Source organism: Pan troglodytes, chromosome 4, assembly GCF_028858775.2.
Source record: "Pan troglodytes isolate AG18354 chromosome 4, NHGRI_mPanTro3-v2.0_pri, whole genome shotgun sequence".
In the NCBI taxonomy this organism is placed as follows: Eukaryota; Metazoa; Chordata; class Mammalia; order Primates; family Hominidae; genus Pan; species Pan troglodytes.
This window is the reverse complement of record NC_072402.2, coordinates 130,326,434-130,352,481: the sequence shown is the minus strand read 5'-3', so window position 1 is coordinate 130,352,481 and position 26,048 is coordinate 130,326,434. Positions and strand designations below refer to the sequence as shown.

Genomic DNA, 26,048 nt, shown 5'->3' with positions numbered 1-26,048 from the left:
CACCAGTGACCTAAGTGCCAAGTACAGTCTTCATCTTACTCTACCTCTACGTAGCACCAAACACTGTTGACCTTCTCCTTGAAGACTATTTTCCCAAGGCACCTAGACACCACAGCTATCTGGCTCTCACCCTGGTTCCCTGGGCACATCCCAGTTTCCTTCACTTGCTCCTTTTCCTTTGCCTGCTAACATTTTAAATGTTTGTGCTTCCCAGGAATCTAATTGTAACTCCTTCCCTTTGCATAACTCTCTCAAGGTGACATACTAATGACTTTGAGTATCCCTTACATAGCAACAACTTCCAATCTCCTGAATTTCAAACTCCAATATTGTATTCCCTCACAGATACTTCCACAAGAAACACAGATTAAACACCACCAAAGCCAAGTCCTCTACTTTCCTCAAAAATCTGTGTGGAATTTTTGACCCGCTTATCCAACCACTATCCAAGGTAACATCTGAGAAACATGATCACTTTTTATAATGGATTACTCACAGAAATGAAAATAGAATTTTTAAATTTTAATCTTCATAGGTCTACAAATTTTCAAGGGACAAGAGGCCTAAATTACTATCCGTTACCATTTTACTTAATTTGTAAAATATGAGGGGTCTTCAAAATGTTCATGGAAAATGTGTATTATAAAAAAAACTATGCATGAAGTTCAAAATGTTTTGCACTGAAACAAACTCATACTAACTTGTTATAACATGTCTGAATAGGATCTAGTTTAAGGCACTAACAAGGTTAAGACATCAGTTTGAAAAGAGCCCCAATTAAACTGAAGCAAGAACAAATATCAAATTTATGGTGAAGTGTGGGTGGAAGAATGGTGAAATCATTGATACTTTACAACAAGTTTATGAGATCAATGCCCCAAACAAATCAGCAGTTTACAAATGGATAACTCAGTTTAAGAAGGGATGAGACGATACTAAAGATGAAGCCCACAGTGACAGACTGTTCACATCAATTTGTGAGGAAAAAAATCATCTTCTTCATGCCCTAACTGAGGAAGATCAATGATTAACAGCAGAAACAATAGCCAACACCATAGACACCTCAATTGATTCAGGTTACACAATTCTGACTGAAAAATTAAAGGTGAGTAAACGTTCTACTTGATGGATGCCCAAAATCACTGCTTCCAGATCAGCTGCAGACAACGGCAGAACTTCCCCAATAAGTGGGATCAAGTTCCTAAAGCATTTCTTCAAAGAATTGTAACAGGAGGTGATGGAATGTAGCTTTACCAGTACAATCCTGAAGACAAAGCACAGTGAAAGCAATGGCTAACAAGTGGTGGAAGTGGTCCAGTCAAAGCAAAAGCAGACCAGATAAGAGCAAAGGTCATGGCAACAGTTGTTTGGGATGCTCAAGGCATTTTGCTTGCTGACTTTCTGGAGGGCCAAAGAAAGGTAACAACTGCTTATTATGAGAGTGTTCTGAGAAAGCTAGCCAAAGCATTAGCAGAAAAATGCCCAGGAAAGCTTCACCAGAGAGTCCTTTTCCACCACAACAATGTTCCTGCTCATTCCTCTCATCAAACAAGGGCCATTTGCAAGTTTCGATGGGAAATCATTAGGCATCCATCTTACAGTCCTGATTTGGCTCCTCCTGTCTTCTAGTTTCTTAATCTTAAAAAAATCTTTAAAGGGCACCCATTTTTATGCTAACAATGTAAAAAAGACTACACTGACATGGTTAAATTCCCAGGACCCTCAGTTCTTTAGGACTGAACTAAATTGCTGGTATCACTGCTCAGAAGAGTCTTGAACTTGATGGAGCTTATGTTGAGAAATACAGTTTATTTAAAATTTTTATCTTTTAATTCCATTTTTCCATGAACTTTCTGAAGTCTCCTTGTATGCAAGAACTAAAGTTTATCAATATAACATACCATTTCATGACAATAAATTATTTTAAAACAATTAAACAGGTAAGCATGAAATAAGAGATTTCTATTACATCTCCAAATGTTGCAACTTACTTCAATTTGGCAAGTCTGTCCCTGGTCTGATTAATTTCTTTTGATTTACTATGTAGCCAGTCTTCAAGCTGTTTTTTGTTGGGAAAATATCCCAACAGTGAGGTTAATTCATCACTGTGCCTAGATTTTATTTTTCTGATTTGTTCATCTTTGTCAGCCTATAGGTAAAAAAAAAAATCTTTTAAAAATAAAGTCTGTATCTCCACACTATATCAAGAACAAAAATAAATGCTAGACTGACTAAAGTTCTAAGCTTAAAACTATAAAAATATGAAAATAAAATATAAAATTTCTTAAAGTTCTTAAAGTCTTCAAGTGGGGATGGTCTTTCTAAGCCTTAAGAGTGGAGTACCAAGTCGAACAATATAAAATTTTAAAACTTGTGTATGTTAAAAGTTAACAGTAATGTGCATGTGTGTATATACATATATATACATTTCTGTATTAACTTTTTGTAATTAAACAATAACTTTTAAGCTTCAAAGTCTATTATATAGAGTACTAAGCTCACTTAGCCTCTAAAATATAGTCAATACCAACTTAATACCTTATAGTCTATGACTTATGAGTGCAAGGTAGGCTATTTTAAGTACCAGACAGTATAATTAGAACAAAAAGAAAAATCATACTTTGTCTTTGGTCAGCATCTCCATTTGGGTACGTGTTGTTGTATGATGGTTTAACTGCTCCATCTCCTGGTCAAGTTTACGCAGGGTCCTGTCTAAGTCTGCTTTTTCATTTTGGAGACTTATTACTTCCATTTTTAAGGTTTCTACATTGCTGTTTTTCTCAGCCTTGCTTAACTCACGTTCCTAGTCAATAATTCATACAAATGCAAAGGTGTTATATATTTTGTGCAAGAATTAAAATAATGACAAAGTGTATTAGAAATTAACTACTCCTCAGAATGTTCCAAATATTACTGTTTGTATCCAACAAGAGAAAAAAACATAAGGCACTATATACGCTCTAAGGTATATCTTATGAAAGTGACCTTACTATGTTATAATGGTAGAGAATTAGTAAATAAACCTAGAAGGGTCAAACAGGAAAGAAATGTGAGAATTAGTGTAAAATTAGGAGACGTGTCTAAGTACACAGATTAGTGAGTCCTCAGTCAACAATTAAATATTTATTATGTCCCCATGTAATTCACTATATTGCCTGGTATGTAGAAACTATAAAAATAGTGTGATGTGGTCCCTGACCAAGTATCTCCCCACCCCAACAAGACAACACTGATGAAGTGCTAAACTGACAAAAACGTATGCTACAATGGTGAGTTATGGAGCAAAAATAAATGTTTACATAAATTATCAAGATGGGCTTTAAGAAGTTTGCCATGCTTTAGAATGCTTACTTTGGTAATGGAGATGTGAAGAAGGAGGACAGACTAGAAGCAAGAAAGAAAATATGGAAATACCTGAAAAGATTGGCTAAGAAAGTTTTTAACACAGAAAAAGTAATAATACAGCAAAAATCATCTAGAATTACAACGTGTGTGACCTAGAGGAAAAATACTTGCTTTTTTAAAACTTTGGCAAGTGTTCTTTTTCTTTTTTTTTTTGAGATGGAGTCTCACTCTGTCACCCAGGCTGGAGAGCAGTGGTGCGATCTTGGCTCACTGCAACCTCTGCCTCCCAGGTTCAAGCGATTCTCCTGCCCTGGCCTCCCAAGTAGCTGGGATTACAGGCACACGCCACCACGCCCAGCTAATTTTTGTATTTTTAGTAGAGACGGGGTTTCACCATGTTGACTGGACAGGTCTTGAACTCCCGACCTCACGTTATCTGCCTGCCTTGGCCTCCCAAAGTGCTGGGATTACAGGTGTGAGACACTGCACCTGGCCTGGTAAGTGTTCTTAATCAAGGTGCTCATAAGAATTAGCCAGTTTTGTTGTGTTTTGAAGGTACATTTCTATGCCCCATTCTCAGAGATTTTGATTTGGAAGGTCTGAAGCTTTAAGGTCTCAGTACAGTATCTTTAAAAAGCTCCCTATGTGATTCTAATTTTCAGCCTATCAGGTTGTAGAACCAAAGAGTCAGAAGATCAAGATATTCAGATGAATTCATTTTACATGAGAATAAGACAAAGTTGATGTTTTTATTAAAATGCTATAATCTTAGGATCAAAAATAGACAAAATACTTCTAAAAGTATTATATCTTAAAATTATTAGATTATTCAAAGAATATCTTACAGCTTTTATGAGCTCCTGGTCCAGTTCAAGAATCCTGTCTGAAGATCCTTCCAACTGCTGTAATTCATACTTCACATTTTTCAGCTCATTCTGCTTCTTACTTAGGATTTCTGATTTTAACTCAATTATTCTTCCCAATCCAGTTTTCTTATCTCTTATCTCATCTATCTGTTTTTGTTTCAGAGTCTCTTTTTCTGCAAAGTCATTCTAAATGCGTATGTAAAGAATGAGCATTAATAATTTACTAAACAATTTAAGAAAAAGTTTTTTAATTGCAAAAGGAATATATGTACACTGAAGAAAATACAAAAAAGTACAGTCATGTGTTGCTCAGCAGGGATATATTCCGAGAAATGCATCATTAGGCAATTTTATCATCGTGTGAACATCAGAATGTATTTACATAAGCCTACATGGTATAGCTTAATACACACATAGACTATATGGTATAGCCTATTGTTTATGGGCTACAAACCTATACAGCATATTACTGTACTGAATACTTTGGCAACTGTAACACGATGATAAGTATTTATGTATCTAAACATATCTAAACACAGAAAACATACAGTAAAATACAGTATTATAATTTTATGGGACCAATGTCAAATATGTGGTCTATCACTGACCAAAACATGTGGTTCAAGACTGTATTTTAAAAACAATCAAAACCATTACCCAGAGATAATCATTAACTGTGAGCAAATGTTTTCTCTGCAATTAGTTTTTAAAAATTTTTACTTAAAACCAAATAAAAAATGTAGGTTTACATTTTCTTCATATTTTTATCTTTATACACTTAAGAACATTTGCTTCAATAAAGGTTTTTCTGCCTTGTAGCAGATTTTATCCTAACACTAATAGAAAAATATGCCAAAATGGAGTCCAACCAAAAATTAACAACAATTCAAGTAGAGAATATGATGCAAACAAAATAACAAATACTGTATTTCAAAATACTTGCCATCAGTTGGTTGGCAGTTTTTGCTTCCCCTTCTTGTCTCTCTCTCACAAGTTTGTGAAAATTTTTAATCTGTCTTTCACTGAATGGTCCACGCTCAAAGCCATCCAATTCTAGCTGTGTTGCCAAAGACTGAATTAATGAATCTCTAGCTCGGATATGTTCTTGATGGCGATCTGCTTGCAGCTGTAGACGACCTTTTAAAAAAAAAATCTCATAATTTTTTTTTCAACTGGTGCTTAAAAAGTTGAGATAGCTGTAGATTCACGAGTTATAAAAAATAATGCAGTGTCTCTCTTGAACATTTTGCCCAGTTTCCCCCAATGATAACATTTTGCAAAACTGCAGTAAAATATCACAACCAGAATACTGATATTGATATAATTCATCAATCTTATTCAAATTTCCCCAATTTTATTTGTACCCCTGAGCATGTGTATGTGTGTGTATTAAGTTCTATATAATTTTATCACCTGTGTCGGTTCATATATCCACTATGGCAGTCAAGATACTGAACAGTTCCAATACTACAAGAACTCTCTTTTTGTTCTAATCATAACCATACCTAGCTCCCTCCTGTCCTTTCTCTTACCCAGTATCCCTGGCAACCATTAATTTCTCCACTATTTCTAAAATTTTGACATTATAAAAATGTTATATAAATGGAAACATACTGTGTATAGCCTTTTAAGATTGGCTTTTCACTCAGCATAAGTCCTTGGAGATTCTTCATTCATACAGAAAATGTATAATATCATAGTAGGAAAAACGACCAAATAAACATTTTGTCCTACCCTGTTCAACAAGCAGTTCTGATTTTTCCTGATTGAGAAGCCTAGATTCTTTGTTTAGTTTTTCCAGTTCACGATGACAATCTACCAATTTCCTTTCTTTCTCCCTTACTGTTCTCTGGTGATTGTGATATAAGTCATTTAGTTGCTCATCAGTCCCTTGAAAAACCTGTGTAACACCAAAATAAAAAGCTTTAACGTACAAACATAAGAAAATATGATCACTTTGAGGTACCAAATATAAACCAAACCTTATTCAATATCCTTCATTTTAACATATACATAGAAGTAACAAGATCTGTATTTGTTTTTTTCCAATGTGGATGGCAAAATGGATTCAAATAAAGTTCATTACAATAATCCCAAAATTTTGAAGCAGAACAAAATTCTACCACCACAAACCTTTTCCATTTTCTCTTCCAGTTCACTATTATCTTTCTCCATTTGCTTCTTTCGGCTATCCAAGGCTTTAATTTCATTGTCAAGTTTCATTATTTTAGAGAGATTATGTTCAATTTCTTTTAGACGATTCTGAAAATAAAGAAACATTACATAAATAAAACTCACTATAGCTTACATGGTGATAGATGAAGACAAGTAAGATACTCCAGGTCCAGGCATTTAGTAAAAGTGATCTCATTTAAGGCTAACAATAACACTGTAGAGCGGGCCTAGAGAAACTGAAGTTCAGAGACATTAAGTAACTTGGCCCAAGTCCTCACAGCTAGTAGAGAGAAGCAGGAATTAAATTCCACTTCTAACTCCAAACACCATGTCCTGTCCTCAACACCTGCCACAAAAGTCATTATTCATTCATTGGGCATTTAGAGTTACTTAATCCTTTAAAAGGTAACTATTTAATGTATTTTTTTAAGTCAGGACTACTGAGAAGGCTAGAAATTCATGGTGAGTTACCAATGCATTCTGAGCCTATAGGCAAATTTACATGAAGAGTATAGTTTAATCCAAAGCTTGCTCAACCACAGAGGACTCTGAGCAAGTAAAGTACAACAAAGGAGCTCAGTGGCCTGCTCTGAGGCTCACTTCCAGAGACAGCTGGTTGCCTCATCTCCCAGGAATACTGGGATCTGGTTCGGGGCATTCTCTTATTGGATGATGCTGGGGATATTCTTCTAGTGTTTGCCTCTATGATTCCAAAACTGACCAACTCTTCTTCTAAGACATTTTTACAACCTACTTTTATTATTATTATTTCAAATGCAGAGACAAGGTCTTGCTATGTTGCCCTGGCTGGAGTGGCTATTCACAGGTGCAATAACAGTGCAATACAACTTGAACTCCTGGGCTCAAGTGTTCCTCCCACCTCAGCCTCCAAGTAGCTGAGACTGTAAGTATGTACCACCATGCCCAGAAGAACCTAATTTTAAACTAATATATTAAGTTATTGGAATGCTTAGACAGCAATTGCAAACTTTCATAATTGCACCAAAATGCATCCTCGACTTTAACATAATTTATTAAAATTATACTAATAGTATAGCTTGTGATTTGTATATGAACGTAAACGGCCTAAAAACAGAAACTTTGTTTACTTTGTTCCCTAATGTATCCCCAGAACATGCAATAGGTGTTCAATGTTAGCTAAACGAAAGAGAGATTTGAAAAAAATAATTTTACCAAGAACAACAGTCACAGGTATCACTGATTGAATGTCTGCTATGTTCCAGACATTGTACTAGGTGCTGCTATAAATTCTCTCTAATCCTCACAAAAGTATATACTAAGCAGGAAATTCAAAGGACTTAACTGACTTGTACAAAATTGTATAGTTAAGATTGGGAGACAAGATGACAATAAGATTAGGAGGCAGGGTATCATAATGACTAGGCTCTGGGTGCTAGAAGTGGACATCTGTATGTAAGAAAGTAAACCTCAACTTTTACCTCATATCATATTAAGATTCTGAAATGAAGCATGTACTTAATTGTAAGAACTCAAACTATAAAACTTTTAGAGGAAAACACTGAAGAATATTTTTGTGACACTAGGTCAAAGACTTCTTAAATAATAAACAAAAAGTATAAACCATAAGAGAAAAAAGTTTATAAACTGTACCTGATCAAAATTTAAAACTCCTGTCCTCTGAAAAGCAGTTAAGAAATATCTGCAAAACCAATATCTGATAAAGGGCTTGTATCCAGAACATATTTAGAACTCTCTGCCTGGCACTGTAGCTCACACCTGTAATCCCAGCACTTTGGGAGACTGAGGCAGGCTGATTGCTTGAGCCCAGAAGTTTGAGACCAGTCTGGGTAACCTGGTGAGACCTTGTCTCTACAAAAAAATTAAAAAACATTAGCCGGGTGTGGTGGTGTGTGCCTGTAGTCCCAGCTACGTGGGAGACTGAGGTGGAAGGATCACTTGAGCCTGGGAGTCAGAGGTTGCAGTGAGCCAAGATCACACCACTGTACTCTGGCCTGGGTAAGACAGCGAGACCCTGTCTCAAAAAACAAGAAAAAAAAAAAAAAAGAACTCTCACAGCTCAATAATAAAATGACCAATAAATAAATAACATTGAAAAATAGGCAAAAGACTTACATTTTACTAACGAAGATATTCAGGTGGCAAATAAATACATGAAAAGATGCTCAAAATCAATAATCAATTGACTGATCAACTAGGAAAACACAAATGAAAAATATAAAGAAATACAACCTCACAATGTCACAATGAGACACTACCACACCCCTACTGTTATGGCTAAAATGAAAAAGACTGACAGTACTAAGTGGGGATGAGAATGCAGAGCAATTACATTCCCATAAATTGTTGGTAAATTGTTGGTAGGACTATGAAGTGGTACCAGATGGTACAGCCATCTGGTAACTTATAAGGTTAAACATATATTTACCATACGACCTAGCAACCCGAGTCCTAAAGTTATCCAAAGACCTGTATACAAAAGTTTATAGCAGTTTTATCTGTAACAACCCAAATCCGATAACAACTTATTTCTTTTTATTATACTTTAAGTTCTAGGGTACACGTGCACAACATGCAGGTTTGTTACATATGTATACATGTGCCATGTTGGTGTGCTGCACCCATTAACTCATCATTTACATTAGGTGTATCTCCTAATGCTATCCCTCCTCCCTCCCCCCACCCCACAACAGGCCCCAGTGTGTGATGTTCCCCTTCTTGTGTCCAAGTGTTCTCATTGTTCAATTCCCACCTATGAGTGAGAACATGTGGTGTTTGGTTTTTTGTTCTTGCGGCAGTTTGCTGAGAATGATGGTTTCCAGCTTCATCCATGTCCCTACAAAGGACATGAACTCATCATTTTTTATGGCTGCATAGTATTCCATGGTGTATATGTGCCACATTTTCTTAATCCAGTCTATCATCGCTGGACATTTGGGTTGGTTCTAAGTCTTTGCTATTGTGAGTAGTGCTGCAATAAACATGCGTGTGCATGTGTCTTTATAGCAGCATGATTTATAATCCTTTGGGTATATACCCAGTAATGGGATGGCTGGGTCAAATGGTATTTCTATTTCTAGATCCTTGAGGAATCACCACACTGACAAATGGGATCTAATTAAACTAAAGAGCTTCTGCACAGCAAAAGAAACTACCATCAGAGTGAACAGGCAACCTACAGAATGGGAGAACATTTTTGCAATCAACTCATCTGACAAAGGGCTAATATCCAGAATCTACAAAGAACTCAAACAAATTTACAAGAAAAAAACAACCCCATCAAAAAGTGGGTGAAGGATATGAACAGACACTTCTCAAAAGAAGACATTTATGCAGACAACAGACACATGAAAAAATGCTCATCATCACTGGCCATCAGAGAAATGCAAATCAAAACCACAATGAGATATCATCTCACACCAGTTAGAATGGCAATCATTAAAAAGTCAGGAAACAACAGGTGCTGGAGAGGATGTGGAGAAAGAGGAACACTTTTACACTGTTGGTGGGACTGTAAACTAGTTCAACCAAAGACAACTTAATGTCCATCAGCCACAGAATGGATGAGGAAAAAAATTATAATACATGCATACAATGGAAGGAATGCTCCTCCACAATAAAAAGGAATGAATTGCCGGGCACAGTGGCTCACACCTGTAATCCCAGCACTTTGGGAGGCCGAGGTGGGCAGATCATCTGAGGTTGGGAGTTCGAGACCAGCCTGACCAACATGGAGAAACCCCGTCTCTACTAAAAATACAAAAAAAAATTAGCTGGGTGTGGTGGCACATGCCTGTAATCCCAGCTACTCGGGAGGCTGAGGTAGGAGAATTGCTTGAACCTGGGAGACGGAGGTTGCAGTGAGCCGAGATCATGCCATTGCACTCCAGCCTGGGCAACAAGAGCGAAACTCCGTCTCAAAAAAAGAAAAAAAAGGAATGAATTACTCACACATGCAGCAACATAGATAAATCCCAGACACAAAAGTCTGCATACTGTATGATTCTATATATGTGCCACTCTCTGGAAAAGGCAAAACTATAATGACAGAAAACAAATTAGTGGTTACTATGGATGGGAGCAGGGGGAGAGGACTGACTGCAAGGACTTTGAGAGAACTTTTTGGAGTGATTGAAATATTCTACATCTTCATTGTAGTGATGGTTATGCTACTGTATGCATATGTCCTAACTCATAGAATTTATACTCTAAAGAGGGTGGATTTTACCATATATATATTATACCTTAATAAACTTGACTTAAAAAGAAAAAAAAGTATAAACTTAGGAATCAGAGGACTCAAATCCTACCTTTAACCCTTATTTCCACTGTGAAAGCCTGTACCTCAGTTTTCCTGCCTATACAACCTCACAGAGTTACTATGGGGTTTACATTATACATTTTAAAGCACTTGGATTAGTGTTAGGCAGTAAACATTCAATTAATGAGACCATTTGCACCACTTATGAAAAAATTCTGTACTCAGAAAATACCTTTTGAGTAGAGTCTAACAAACATAACTGGATGGATACTTAAGAGCAATGAATACTAACATCTCTACTATGATACTCTACAAAGTGCTCAGTTTCTTTCCATCAGTGTTTTCACTGCCTCTTGGTAGCACAAACATTATGATAATCATCTGGGCTTGGATCTTTCATGACATCTCTACCTGTTTCATTCCTTAAATCCAGCCAGTCACCAGATCCCCTGAATTCCTTCTTTGACATCTGTGTTTTGGTTCTAATCTCAGAGCACAAAACATAGGTTCTATCCCCAGAGTACACATGTAGTAAAAGGAGCTAGGACAAGCAGGCAGACAACAATAACAAAAACAGCCAAGGGTTTAAAGCTTAGGTGCCAGTGTGAAATGAGATTAAAAAAATAGAGCAGCTGGGCTATCAAGTATAGAAGGACCATGAACTTGTGTGCAGAAAAAAAAAGTTAGAAACATATTCCTCTAGCAATTCCCATTTAAGGCAAGAAAGGAAAACAGATCTAAGTAGGCCAAAAAAAGAGGACAGGATATGGTGGGATGGTAATAAAGTAGTTCATGAGAGAGTGAGAGTTCCTGAAGATGAAGGGAATCAGTAAAAATGGGAAAGGATGCATTCTAGTGCATGGTTGAAAGGACGTAGTCTTTTCTGGGAAGGTGATTTGACCCAAACTTTAATTGGGTTCTATGAAGGGAAGAATCTTCACATGTCAGAGTTAAAAAAAGGACTTTGGAAGTCATCTACTTAATAAACATTTATTGAACCACCTGCTATGTGCCAGGCACTAGGCTAGGCTCTGAGGATACAGAGAAGAATATTAAACCCTTGGAGAATTACTCACAATTAAACACAAACAAGTAAATAAATACCTCAACCTCTGCTACAGCCTTGGTTAGAATCTTGGCACCACTCACTAAATCCTAGGTATTATCATTTAGCCCTACCTTGACATCATTTCCAATATAAATGCTTCATTTCAACAATATGGATTTCCTTGACAGTGTTCAAAGACAGCTTGGATTTTACTGTCTCTATGTCTCCAATGACTTACTCATTTATGATCAAAAAAGTCATGGCCAAATTCAGTCCCATGAAATCCTCTCTGGCTCCCTCAGATAGAAATTCTCTTTCTTTATCCTCAGAGCTCCTACAGCTCTTGTTTTTTTCTCTGCCTTACCATTACATGTGCCTGTCATCTCTCCAACCAAGATGTTCCTCAAGATAAAATGTGGAGTGGGGCAAGGGGGAAAGAAGAAAAAAAAAGGAAATCTGTTCTAATATCTTGGTAATTACCACGGGACCCACACAGAGTTATCAGGACAACTCATCCTAAAATATAACATAGTCTTCCACTCTTCTGTCTATTGAACTAAGTCTGAAATCCATTAGCTTTCTATAATCTGACCCTGATTCATATTGATCATTTACTCCTTTTATATTGATTTACTTAACCCAGACTCTTCCTCTCACAATCCTGTTCTGATTAAGCTTGTAAAGGTAAATATGCACATACATACAAGTGAATGTTTGTATATACATATGTATTGTATATATGCAGTTAAAAAAAGTTGCAGGTAAAATATACTCTGGAAGGTCAGAGATGAGAAATGGAAGACTATCTTTTACTTTTCACCTAATATCCTTTTATAACTTTTTTACTAGGGGCACATATTACTTTTAAAAGAAAAGTCAAAATAAATACAAACACTTCCAGGCGCGGTGGCTCACGCCTGTAATCCCAGCACTTTGGGAGGCCGAGGCGGGCGGATCACTTGAGGTCGGGAGTTCGCGACCAGCCTGACCAACATGGAGAAACCCCGTCTCTACTAAAAATACAAAAAATTCTATTTTTTTTTTTATTTAGCTGGGCGTGGTGGCGCATGGCTGTAATCCCAGCTACTCTGGAGGCTAAGTGGGAGAACTGCTTGAACCCGGGAGGCAAAGGTTGCAGTGAGCCGAGATCACGCCACTGCACTCCAGCCTGGGCAACAAAAGCGAAACTCCATCTCAAAAATAAATAAATAAATAAATACAAACATACATAAAATGTCTTCTAGTTTGCTGACTTGATTTCTTCCCATTCTTCAAGGCCCACCTCAGCCCTACCTCCTCCCAGAAGCCCTTGCAATATATTTCTATGCATGGCCATCATTAAAAATATATATATTTTCTACTTCACGATTCAAAGATCTATACTGGTATTTACAGGTGAGTTTTTTAAAAACCAAATCAATAAATTTTTTAATGACTTTAAAAAATCTACTATCTAAAACATAGCAAATAGACATTTTTAAGAATGTCTTATTTAGACTAGGAATACCTTAAGGACAGGGGTGCAGTTGTAGTCCTCTTTGTACCCAAGCACAGTATACCCTGGTACAAAGAAGACACCCAATAAATGCTTATTAAATGAATGAATGGAATTTCCTGTAGGCCTTTCTTATAAATCACCGGGTTGAGGAAGGTATACTCATTTGCAAATATATCAACATGTTATGGATGAATTCCAAATTCTGTGCAATTTTTGAATGCTTCAAAAACTTTCTGCAAATTTTAAAAATTCTCCAGAAAGATGTCAATTTTAAAAAATCTTAATACAGAACTGTAAGGTTGGGTAATGATATTGCTATTTAACACCTAGTGATCTATACTACTAATTTAGTGTGATGCTACAAATTTGTTTTCTTTCAAATCCAAGCTCTTTGAGCAATTTAAAGACTAATATAGACCTAAAACATTAGCTCCCTGATAATTCAAGAAATATACAAGCCATTCAGTTTCATATACAAATAAGGGGAGAATGCTACTATAGCAAAAAAAGGACTACCTATTTAGTATACAAGAAATTAACTACTGTACATCACTGTGACTTTAGTTAATAACAATATATAATTGCTAAGAGAGTAGATTTTAAGTGTTCTCACCATAAAAAAATTGAAGTAATGCACGTTAAATAGCTTGATTTAGTCATTCCACAATGTACACTTATATCAAAACATCATGCTGTATACCATAAAGATATACAATTTTTGTCAATTAAAAATAAAATCAAGTTACCTTCAATGGATCAAGTTCATTCTCATAGGATTTGACAATTTCCTTTGAAGATGTTAACTGGGCTTCCTTACTTGTAATCTGATCACGAATCTCACAAGCTTTTTCCTTATATTGCTTCAGATATTTTAGTTCCATTTGATATTCTTTTACTTTCTGACCTTGTGTCTGACGTACCTGCCGAAGTGTTTCCAAGGCTTTAATGTATCTTTGAAGATATGAAACAAAAATCAAATTTCTGGCAAAGTAAATTATGGTATATATTCATACAGTGGGATATTATGCTATCACTAAGATTACAGTTACAATGAGTTTTTAATAACTTGTAAAAATGCCTATGACATAATGGTAAGTGAAAAAAATTACATTTATACTGTCAATCAGGTAAATAAATATACGCACAGAAAGACAAGTGAAAGAAAATATGCCCAATGGTTGCTGCTGGGTGAGAGGTAGTAACTGATGACCTTTCTGCTTTTTAAATTTTTTCTGTTAAAAAGAAGCATCCAAATTGCAAACACAGTTCAATAACTTAATGGACTACAAAGTCTATTTAAGGGTTACAAACCTTGTTGCTGAAAAAATCTCATCAAACTTTTGCTTCAAAGCCTTTCCTTCACTTAAAGGCCAATTAGAATCTTCTTGATGACAGAAAATGACATTATTTAGCACAGCCTTGGAAACCCCAAGAGAACTGATCATTTCTCGGTCAATTTCTGCACACTTAGAGCTCAGACTGACCTTTTCACCATGCCTACAGAAAATGAAAATAAAGAACATACGTAAAATAACCTTTAGTGTATCTATTCTATTGCTTAATCAATTCATACTGTGCTTCTTTAAAAAAAAAAAAAAAAAGGCCCTTCACCTATCCCGTTGGAAATGGCTTCATCATGCTAAAAAGTGTAACTCTTAAACTATTTAACGGTTCACAGATGAAAAGATATGTAAAACAAAGTAGTTTAGGAAAGGAAGCCAGAATTTATTTTTTACATATTTGGACTTTTAAATATAATAATTTAGAATACTTAGAGATAATATATAGAGCATTAACTGTCTTAAAAATAAGAGACAAAGAATAAAACAAAACATGATGATCAATAGCAGACAGGCAAAGGTAAGTTAAAAACATCTTAGAACGGGGTTCTTTCTTCAGTAACAGACTGCTCTGGTGAGCAGAGGCAATATCTGTCTTTACTGTTTTTTATACATTTCAATTTGTATTTTGAAAATATTACACTGGGCCAGGCATGGTGGCTCATGTCTGTAATCCCACCAATTTGGGAGGCCGAGGTGAATGGATCACCTGAGGTCAGGAGTTCGAGACCAGCCAGACTAACATGGTGAAACCCTGTCTCTATTAAAAATACAAAAAAATTAGCCAGGTGTGGTGGTGGGCACCTGTAATCCCAGCTCCTTGGGAGGCTGAGGCAAGAGAATCGCTTGAATCCGGTGAGGGTGCAGTGAGCTGAGATTGCATCATTGCACTCCAGCCTGGGAAACAAGAGCGAAACTCTGTCTCAAAAAAGAAAGAAAAAAATGTTATACTGAATATATTAAGAATGCTTTGTAGAGGGCTAGAATAGACACAGATAAATCAATAGGTTATCACATGAGGTCATGGAAAGACAATGGTAGCTTGGACTAGGACTAGAATGGTGGTTGTAGAGATGGAAACAGATTCAAGAGACATTTAGATTAAATCCATAGGTCTCAGTAATAGACTGGATATGGAAGGCAAAGACATATCAAGACTTAGGTTCTTGGTTTTTGTCACTGGACGGATAGTGGTATCATTCACCAAGGTGAGGTATACTATAAGACCAAGTTGTTGGAGGTTTTTTAAGGGGGGAGGTCAAAGAGAAAGGACTGTGAGTTTGGTTTTGGAAATGTTGAACCTAAGTTGTCTTTGAAACAACTGGTAAAAAAAATCAGAGATGGGGCCGGGCGCGGTGGCTCATGCCTGTAATCCCAGCACTTTGGGAGGCTGAGGTGGGCGGATCACGAGGTCAAGAGATCAAGACCATTCTGGCTAACATGGTGAAACCCCATCTCTACTAAAAGTACAAAAATTAGCCAGGCATGGTGGTGCACGCCTGTACGCCCAGCTACTCAGGAGGCTGAGGCAGGAGAATCGCTTAAACCCGGGAGGCGGAGGTTGCAGTGAGCTGAGATTTCACCACTGCACTCCAGCCTGGGTGACAGACAGAGCAAGACTCCATCTCAAAAAAAAAAAAAAAAAAAAAAAATCAGAAATGGGTAAATAGATCTGGGTAAATGGGTCTGGAAACAGAGGTCTGGTTTGGAGATATGACATAAATCTGTGAGTCATCTATGAACACAGAGTAGTTTGAGCAATGGATAAGAATATGATTACCTAGGAAGAAAATACAGAGCAAAAAAAAGGAGAAGATATAGGACTGAGCCTAATGAGACTTCCAACCTTTATTGATGGGGTGAATGAAGTAGTATGTAGCTGTGATAGAAAGAGAGAACAGTATTGTATCATGGAGGTCTAGAAAAAGAAATTTTCAAATAAGAAGTGATAAACTAGCATTTACTCAGCTATGGTACATGGAACAATGGTCCTCCAAGATGTCCACATTTTAATCCCTTGAATTTGTGAATGTTACATTGCACAGCAAAAGAGAATTAAGATTACAGATGGAATTAGGGTGTTAATCATCTGACCTTAAAATAGATTATCCTGGATTATTTGGATGGGGCAAATGTAATCATATGGGTCCTTTAATGTGAGAGAGGAAGGCAGAAGAAGAGAGAAGAAGAGGTCACAGTGATTTGATATGAGAAGAACTCTGCCCACTATTGCTTGCTTTGAAGACAGAGTAAGAGGGCATGATCTAAAAAATATGGGTGGCCTCTAAAAGATGGAAAGAACAAGGAAACATATTCTCCCTTAGAGCCTCCAGAAAGGAACGTAACCCTGCTAACATCTTGATTTTAGCCCAGTGAGACCCAATTCAGACTTCTAAACTACGTAAGTGTAAGATAATAAATTTGTATTGTTTATGGCACTAAGTTTGTGGTTTGTTATAGCAGTCATAGAAGACTAACACATGAACTCTTACTACATGTTAAGCATTTTATATGCATTAGCTCAACCTTGACAACATCTAAGATACACACAGTGAAAATGAATGCCTACTTTACAAATGAAATAAACAGAGGCTCACTCTTAGGTCTACTTTGTATAGCAGCAGCTTTACCCTAATTAAAAACAGAGTTATTAGTAACTTTAGTCAGAGGTGTTTCAAAGGACGAATGGGACTGCAATTGGAGTGAAGAGGAGGTGAAGAAATGGAGACAGTATCAACAACTCTTTTGAGAGACTGGCTATAAAGGAGAAGAAGGAGACAGGTAGTAACTGGAGTGGAATGAAATCCCAGGGTATGAGAGATACTTGAGTGTGTTAAAATGGCAATGATGAAAACCTGCTTGAGAAGCCAGTATAGTGCCTCCAGCACACAGTAGATGTGCATTATTGGTTAAATAAAGGAATTACTTAGCTAGTTAAATAAAAGGGAGGAGAAGAAGCTGAATAGTCAAGTAATTTGCTCAACAAAGACAGAGACTTGAATCTAAGGTAGTCTAATCCCCAAATCCATATCCATTAGAAAATGATACCTGCCTCTAACAGAATGATAATGGTTGAAAGGAACAATTTATCATTCTTTCCTACTTGTCTGCTTCTCATCTCACCCATTCTTAAACATGACACTAGAATTTTTTACTCATTCAACCTGTATTTGAGTGATTATGTGCTTTCAATTCAGCAACTGTTCAGAAATCACTCAAGAGAATGGAACATAACCCTAAGTCTTTCATGGGATCATTCTATTTAACTGACAAATAGTATCCACAAAAAATCAAATGTTGATAGTGGAGGAGGCTGTGTGTGTGTGGGGGTAGAGAGAAAATGGAAGCTCAGTACTTTCTGCCCAATTTTGCTATAAACCCAAAACTGCTCTAAAAAAATAAAGTCTAAAGTCTATTGAAAAAAATTTAATATGCTCCCCTAAACTTATAGTAGAAAACAACCATCAACTTACAGACCTAAAAGACTGAAAATGAACAGAAATTCAAATATCATATAAACACCTACTTTGTTCTAGTAATGACTCCTTCCAGAGTTTTAAATTCTGTCTTTTTGCTTTTCTGAGTACACACCATAGATCTTTGTACAGCTATAAGTTCTCCATTGACATCACGAAATTGCAGACGGATCTGGGCTCTCACATCTGTTTCTTGAGCAACCTTTGAAGGAAAACACAGAAAAAACTTATGTTACTTTAATAAGCACCAGTGTTGGTTCTGAGAGAAAATGCATAAGCAATCTTACCCAAAATGAGGGAACAAAAAGAAAAACATCCAAAATGAGTGATATTTTTACATGCTATCCAAAATATAGAAGAATACTATTTAATTAATTTACAAAAATGATATATTATCTACGTCCTTTATTCAGCATCATTAGGAGATCAGGTATGCAGGTTTTTCAAATAAATGAATTTTATCTCTGTAAGCATCAAAAATGTTTTCTATCATTAAAAGTTGCAAGTTTATAGAAAGGTAGAATGATTCGGTTTGTCCTTGTCTCCACCCAAATCTCATCTTGAATTTCCACATGTTGCAGGAGGTACCCAGTTGAAGGTAACTGAATCATGGGGACAGGTCTTTCCCATGCTGTTCTTGTGACAGTGAGTAAGTCTCACGAGACCTGATGGTTTTATAAGAAGGAGTTTCCCTGCACAAGCTCTCTTTGCCTGCTGCTGTCCATGTAAGATGTGACTTGCGCCTCCTTACCTTCCACCATGATTGTGAAGCCTCCCAAGCCAGGTGGAACTGTAAGTCCATTAAACCCTTTCTTTTGTAAATTGTCCAGTCTCAGGTATATCTTTATTAGCAGTGTGAACACGGACTCATACAGTAAATTGGTACCAGGAGTGGAGTGCTGCTGAAAAGTTATCCGAAAATGTGAAATCGACTTTGGAACTGGGTAACAGGCAGAGGATGGAACAGTTTAGAAGGCTCAGAAGAGAGGAAAATGTGGGAAAGTTTGGAACTCCCTAGAGATTTGTTGAATGGTGTTGACCAAAATGCTGATGAGGATATGGACAATGAAATCCAGGTTGAGGTGGTCTCAGATGGAGATAAGGAACTTGTTGGGAACTGGGGCAAAGGTGACTTTTGTTATGTTTTAGCAAAGAAACTGGCAGCATTTTGCCCCTGCCCTAGGAATGTGTGGACCTTTGAACTTGAGAGAGATGATTTAGGGTATCTGGTGAAAGAAATTTCTAAGCAGTAAAGCATTCAAGCGGTGACTTGGGTGCTGTTAAAGGGATTCAGTATTAAAAGGGAAACAGCATAAAAGTTTGGAAAATTTGCAGCTTGACAATGTGATAGAAAATAAAATCCCATTTCTGAGGAGGAATTCAAGCCAGCTGCAGAAATTTGCATAAGTAACAAGGAACCAAATGTTAATTACCAAGACAATAAGGAAAATGTCTCCAGGGGCATGTCAGAGACCTTTGTGACAGCCCCTCCCATCACAAGCCCAGAGGTTTAGGAAGAAAAAATAGTTTCGTGGGCCAGGCCCACGGTCCCTCTGCTGTGTGCGGTCTAGGGACTTGGTGCCCTGTGTCCCAGCCACAACTAAAAGAAGCCAAGGTACAGCTTGGCCTGTTGCTTCAAAGGGTGGAAGCCCGAAGCCTTGGCAGCTTCCATGTGGTGTTGAGCCTGCAGGTGCACAGAAGTCAAGAAATGAGGTTTGGGAACCTCTGCCTAGATTTCAGAGGGTGTATGGAAACACCTGGATGCCCAGGCAGAAGTTTGCTGCAGGGGTGGGGCCCTTATGGAAAACCTCTGCTAGGGCAATATGGAAGGGAAATGTGGGGTTGAAACCCCACAGAGTTCCTATGGAGGGGACTGCCTAGTGGAGCTGTGAGAAGACAGCCACTGTCCTCCAGACTGGTAGATCCCCCAGAATAATAGATCCACTGACAGCTTGCACTGTGCACCTGGAAAAACTGCAGGCACTCAACACCAGCCTGTGAAAACAGCCAGGAAGGAGGCTATACCCTGCAAAGCCAGGAGTGGAGCTGCCCAAGGCCATGGAAGCCCACCTCTTGCATCAGAATGACCTGGATGTGAGACATGGAGTCAAAGGAGATCATTCTGGAGCTTTAAGATACACTTGCCCCACTGAATTTCGGACTTGCACGGGGCCTATAGCCCCTTTGTTTTGGCCAATTTCTCCCATTTGGAATGGCTGTATTTGCCCAATGCCTGTACCCCCATTGTATCTAAGAAGTAACTAACTTGCTTTTGAGTTTACAGGCGCATAGGCAGAAGGGACTTGCCTTATCTTGGGTAAGACTCTGGACTGTGGACTTCTGAATTAATGCTAAAATAAGACTTTGGGGGACTGTTGGGAAGGCATGATTGGTTTTGAAATGTGAGGACATGAGATTTGGGAGGGGCCGGGGGTGGAATCATATGGTTTGGCTGTGTCTCCACCCAAATCTCATCTTGAATCCCCATGTGTTGTGGGAGAAACCAGGTGGGAGATAACTGAATCACGGGGGCAGGTCTTTCCTGTGCTGTTCTCATGATAGTAAGTCTCACAAGATCTGATGGTTATTATAAGGGGGAATTTTCCTGCACAAGCTCTCATTTGCCACCATGTAAGACATGACTTTCACCTTCCACCATGATTGTGAGGCCTCCCCAGCCACACGGAACCGTAAGTCCATTAAACCTCTTTCTTTTGTAAATTGCCCAGTCTTGGGTATGTCTTTAACAGCAGTGTGAAAATGGAGTAATACACAGAACTACAGTATACATAGCTTTCCTGCCCCCCAAACCACATGAGAGTAAGTTGCTGATCTGATGTCCCAACACCAGTATTTCCTACAAAACAAGGACATTTTCAACAACAAAAATCAGGAAACTGATACTGATATATTACTACCACATGGTCCACAAATCCCATTCAAGTTTTGCCAGTTGTTCCAAAATGTGATAAGTTACCATTAACTCAGCTGTGGCATATAAAATAATGGTTCTCCAAAGATGTCCACATTCTAATTCCTTGAATTTGTGAATGTTACATTACACAGCAAAAGAGAATTAACATTACAGATGGAACTGGGGTGTCAATCACTTGACTTTAAAATAGAAAGTTTACCCTGGATTATCTGAATGAGGCAAAGTATCTACAAAAAGTTAGATGCTGATAGTAGAGGAGGTTGTGTGTGTACAGGCAGGGAATATACAGAAACTGTACTTTCTGCTCAATTTTGCTATAAACCCAAAGCTGATCTACAAAATAAAGTTTGAAGTCTGTTGAAAAAAATTTAATATGCTCCCTTAAAGTAGTAGAAAATGACCATCATCTTATAAGACCTAAAAGACCAACAATGAACAGACATTCAGATATCATATAATCACCTATTTTTTCTGATGTCTTCTGTCTTATATTAATATGGTCACTTCAGCATTCTTTTCATTAGCTGGCACGGTATATTTTTTCCATCCTTTTGTTTTAAACCCATCTGTACTATTATATATAAAAACACTGTTATTCCTTTTACTTTATTTAGGGTTTTTTGGTTATTGTCCTCCATTTTTCTCATGTTTTTTATGTTTTTATTTATATCTATGAACACAGTTATAAGATTTATAATAAGATTTTAAGGTTCTTATCTACTAATTCTATCATCTATTCAACCCTAGGGTACTTCTGTGGATGCCTTCCTCACTCAGTCCTACCTAATGGCTTTTGGACTGAATTAATCAGGAATGAATAACTATTCCTCCATTAGTTATGCTGAGAGTTTTTATCATGAATGAGTATTAAATTGAAAAGTTTTTTCTGTATCTATTGATGCTCATATGATTTTTCTTCTTTATCCTGTTACTGTGGCAAATTATACTGATTTTTTTTTCCTTTTCTACAGCCTAATTCACTTGTCCCAGTACGTCCTTTAGAGCAAAAGGATTCAGTTCAGAATTACACTTTGTATTTGGTGGTTATGTCTCTTTACTTTCTTTCGGCCTGAAATAGCTGCTCAGATTTTCCTTGACTTTCATGACTGATAATTTTGAAAAGCACAGACCATTATTTTGCAGAATACCTCCCAAAATCTGGGTAATATTTCCTCATGACTAGAATCAGATTATGTATCTTTGGCAGGAATATTATACAAGCGATGATGAGTTCCTTTTACTGCATCTCATCAGATAGGACATCATTTCCATTTATCTCATTACGGAGGGTATTAACTTCAATTCCTTTATTTATTTTTTTGAGACAGGGTCTCACTTTGTCATCCAGGCTGGAGTGCAGTGGCATGAACACAGCTCACTGCATCCACGACCTCCGAGTCATAAGCAATCCTCCTACCTCAGCCCCCCAAGTAGCTGGGACTATAGGTGCATGCCACCACACCCCGCCAATTTTTGTAGTTTTTGTAGAGATGTGGTTTCACCATGTTGCCTAGACTAACTTCAATCTCTTGATAAAGGTGTATCTCCTAGCTTCTCCACCAAAAATTTTTTCTTTACAATTAATTAATAATTTGAGGGAGAGATGCAGAGACCATATAACTATCTCATACTTCATCAAACTTTCTTCCATTAGTTTTAGCATCTACTGTTTCTTACCTGAATGAATTATTATTATGACAGCTATCAAATACAGGCATACCCCATCTTAATGTGCTCTTCAGAGGTTTGTGGCAACCCTGCATCTAACAAGTCTATTGGTGCCATTTTTCCAACAGCATGTGCTCACTTTGTGTCTCTGTGTCACATTTTGGTAATTCTCACAATATTTCAAACTTTTTCATTATTATTGTATCTGTTATAGTGATCTGTGATAAGTGATCTTTGATGTTACTACTGTAATTGTTTGTGTGCCACAAACCATCCACATATAAGAGGTGAACTTAATCCATTAATGTGTGTGTCCTGACTGCTTTACTGCCATTCCCGTCTCTCTCCCTCTCCTTGGAACCTGATTGCCTGAGACACAATAATATGGAAATTAGGCCAATTAGTAACCCTACAACAGCCCCTAAGTGTTTAAGTGAAAGAAGAGTCAAAAGTCTCTTGTTTTAAATCAAAAGCTAGAAATGATTAAGCTTAGTTGAGAAAAGCATGTCAAAATCCAAAACAGGTTGAAAGTTAGGCCTCTTTCATCAGTTAGCTGAGTCGTGAGGGCAAAGGAAAAGTTCTTGAATAAAATTAAAAGTGCTACTTTAGTGAACACACAAATGATAAGAAAGTGAAACAGCCTTACTGCTGATATGGAGAAAGTTTTAGTAGTTGGGATAGATTAAACCAGGCACAACATTCCCTCAGGCCAAAGCCTAATCCAGAGCAAGGCCCTAACTCTCTGCAATTCTATGAAGGCTGAGAGAAGTAAAGAAGCTGCAAAGAAAAGTTGGAAGCTAGCAATGGTTGGTTCATGAGGCTTAAAGAAAGAAGCTGTCTCCACAACATAAAAGTGCAAGGTGAAGCAGCAAGTGCTGATGCAGAAGCTGCAGCAAGTTATCCAGAAGATCTAGCTCAGGTAACTGATGAAGGTAGCTACACTAAACAACAGATTTTCAATGTAGACAAGACAGCCATCCATTAGAACTTAACCTGCAATATCTAAGGTATGCCTATAGTAATTTTCTAGTTCCATTATTCCTTTTATATTAGTTAAGGTTCTAGTATAAGGGGCTTTGCTCTTTCTCCATTTTTCCACCCATTTTCTTGTATCAGTATAAACTCATAGATTCCTTACTTGGGCTCCAATCCCCCAACAGGCTGTCACAGCTTGTTTTTGTGGATGCCTTCCTCAGTCAGCCACACCTAATAGATTTTGGACTGAATTATTCAGGAATTAATATTCCTCCATTAGTTATGCTGAGGGTTTTTACCATGAAAGACTATTAAATTGAAATGCGTTTTCTGTATCTATTGGTGTTCATATGATATTTCTTTTTTATTCTGTTAATGTGGCAAATTATACTGATTGGTTTTTTTTCTACCATATCTCTCTAAGCATTATCTAGCTGCACCCCACATATTTTTACATGCTATATTTTTGATTCATTTAAAGTATTTTTGCTAATTTCCCTTGTGATACCTTTTTTGATCCATGTAATATTTAGAAGTATGCTGCTTAATATTTCAATTATTTGGGGATTTTCCGGATATTTTTCTGCTACTGATTCTGGTGTAGTCACAGAATACATTATCTATGACTTTACTCCTTATAAATTTATTGACACTTGTTTTACAGTCCAGAATGTTGGTCTATCTTACAGAATGTTCCACATGCACTTGAAAATAACGTGTATTCTGCTGTCGTTCAATGGAATGTCCTATAAATGTCAATCAGGTTGATTTGGTTAACAGTGTTGTTAAAATTTTCCATATACTTACTGATATTTCATTTGCTTCTTCTTTTCTCTACTGAGAGGGGTATTGAGATCTCCAATTGACCTTGCAGATTTGTGTATTTCTCCATTCTGTTCCATAGGTTTCTGCCTCATATATTTGGAAGTTTTACATTTAGAATTTTTGTGTCCTTGCAGTAAATTGACCTCTTATCATCATAAAATGTCTCATTTTCCCTAGTTCTGATGTCTTCTGTCTGGTATTAATATGGTCACTTCAGCTTTCTTTTCATTAGCTGGCAAAGTATATTTTTTCAATCCTTTTGCTTTTAACCTGTTTGTACCATTATATACAAAAACACCGTTATTCCGTTTATTTGGGTTTTTAAAATTATTTTCCATTTTTCTCATTATGCTTATGTTTTCCTTTATATCTATGAGCATATTTATAAGAGTTATAATAAGGTTTTAGGGTTCTTATCTACTAATTCTATTATTTCTTTCATTTTGGGTCTGTTCATATGATTGATTTTTCTCTGATTATGGGTCCTATTTTCCTGCTTCTTTGGATGCTTGTTAACTTTTGATTGTGAATTTTGTATTGTTGGGTGAAAGATTTTGTTTTATTCCTTTAATGAGTATTGAACTTTGTTCTGGCATGCAGTTAAGTTTTTTGAGCAACAAACAGTTGGATTCTTTTGAACCTTTGTTGTTAAGGTCTGTAAAGGGGGACCTAGAGCAGCTTTTACTCTAGGACTAATTTACAGTCATTTTCGACATTTTCCTTTAGCCTCAAAAACTTTCTTTAACAATTACTATAGTGCAAGCCTGTCTGTAACAAATTACCTCTACCATTTTGTTTTAAATCTGAAAATGTTCTCCATTTCACCTCCAATTTTCAAAGAATATTTTTGCTGGATATAGGAGTTTAACTTTTATTCCCTAACACCTTAAAGGTGCTGTCCCACTGTTTCCAGGTTTAGATTGCTTTTCCTAAGAAGTAATCATACTCATTATTCTTTCCCTCTGCATGATGTGTTACTTTTTCCTCCACCTGTTTTTAAGATTTTATATTTAGTTTCGAGCAATTTGAATGTAATGTACAACATAGGTATGTTTATGCTGCTTGTGATGCATTCAGCTTCTTGGGTCTTTTTTTATAGTTTTTATTACTCTGTTTAGATGTCTTCCCACACATTATGTCCATCTTTTCCTTTAAGTCCTTGAGCTTATCTATCATAGCTTTAAAAAAATCCGGTTGGGCATCGTGGCTCATGCCTGCAATCCCAGCACTTTGGGAGGCCGAGGCAGGTGGATCACAAGGTCAGGAGTTCGAGACCAGGCTGGCTAATATGGTGAAACCCCATCTCTACTAAAAATAAAAAATAAAAATAAAAATTAGCCGGGCATGGTGGTGGGCACCTGTAGTCCCAGCTACTCGGGAGGCTGAGGCAGGAAAATTGCCTGAACCTGGGAGGCACAGGTTGCAGTGAGCCGAGATCGTGTCACTGCACTCCAGCCTGGGAAACAGAGTGAGACTCCATCTCAAAAAAAAAAAAAAAAAAAAAAAATCCTTGTTTGCTAATTCCAAAATCTGTCATCTCTGGATCTGCTTCTACTCACTTTTCCCTTCTCAGGTATAGACCACATTTTCTTTTGCATATTCTCATTAATTTTTAAAATTATATTCTGCACAGTGT

The 26,048-nt window shown here is 37.1% G+C and overlaps 1 protein-coding gene across 4 annotated transcripts in view; it reads right to left on the bottom strand.

Moving 5' to 3' along the window:
- The window catches only part of RAD50 (RAD50 double strand break repair protein), an 89,929-nt gene that overhangs the window by 48,243 nt on the left and 15,638 nt on the right, over positions 1 to 26,048 (bottom strand). For 3 of the 4 annotated variants that reach the window (XR_010156994.1, XM_001163412.8, XM_063810652.1), the window contains exons 4-12: positions 18,060 to 18,211; positions 14,505 to 14,690; positions 13,940 to 14,144; positions 6,345 to 6,473; positions 5,946 to 6,111; positions 5,155 to 5,348; positions 4,191 to 4,397; positions 2,621 to 2,803; positions 1,992 to 2,149 (exon numbers count right to left, since the gene is read on the bottom strand). Coding sequence is in view for 3 of the 4 variants with exons in the window: in XM_001163412.8 (XP_001163412.1) it covers positions 1,992 to 2,149; positions 2,621 to 2,803; positions 4,191 to 4,397; positions 5,155 to 5,348; positions 5,946 to 6,111; positions 6,345 to 6,473; positions 13,940 to 14,144; positions 14,505 to 14,690; positions 18,060 to 18,211 (1,580 nt within the window). In the remaining variant the exon portion in view is untranslated. Of the gene's footprint in view, positions 1 to 1,991; positions 2,150 to 2,620; positions 2,804 to 4,190; positions 4,398 to 5,154; positions 5,349 to 5,945; positions 6,112 to 6,344; positions 6,474 to 13,939; positions 14,145 to 14,504; positions 14,691 to 18,059; positions 18,212 to 26,048 lie in introns of those variants that run through there. The other variant, XM_024356731.3, reaches the window with a different exon arrangement.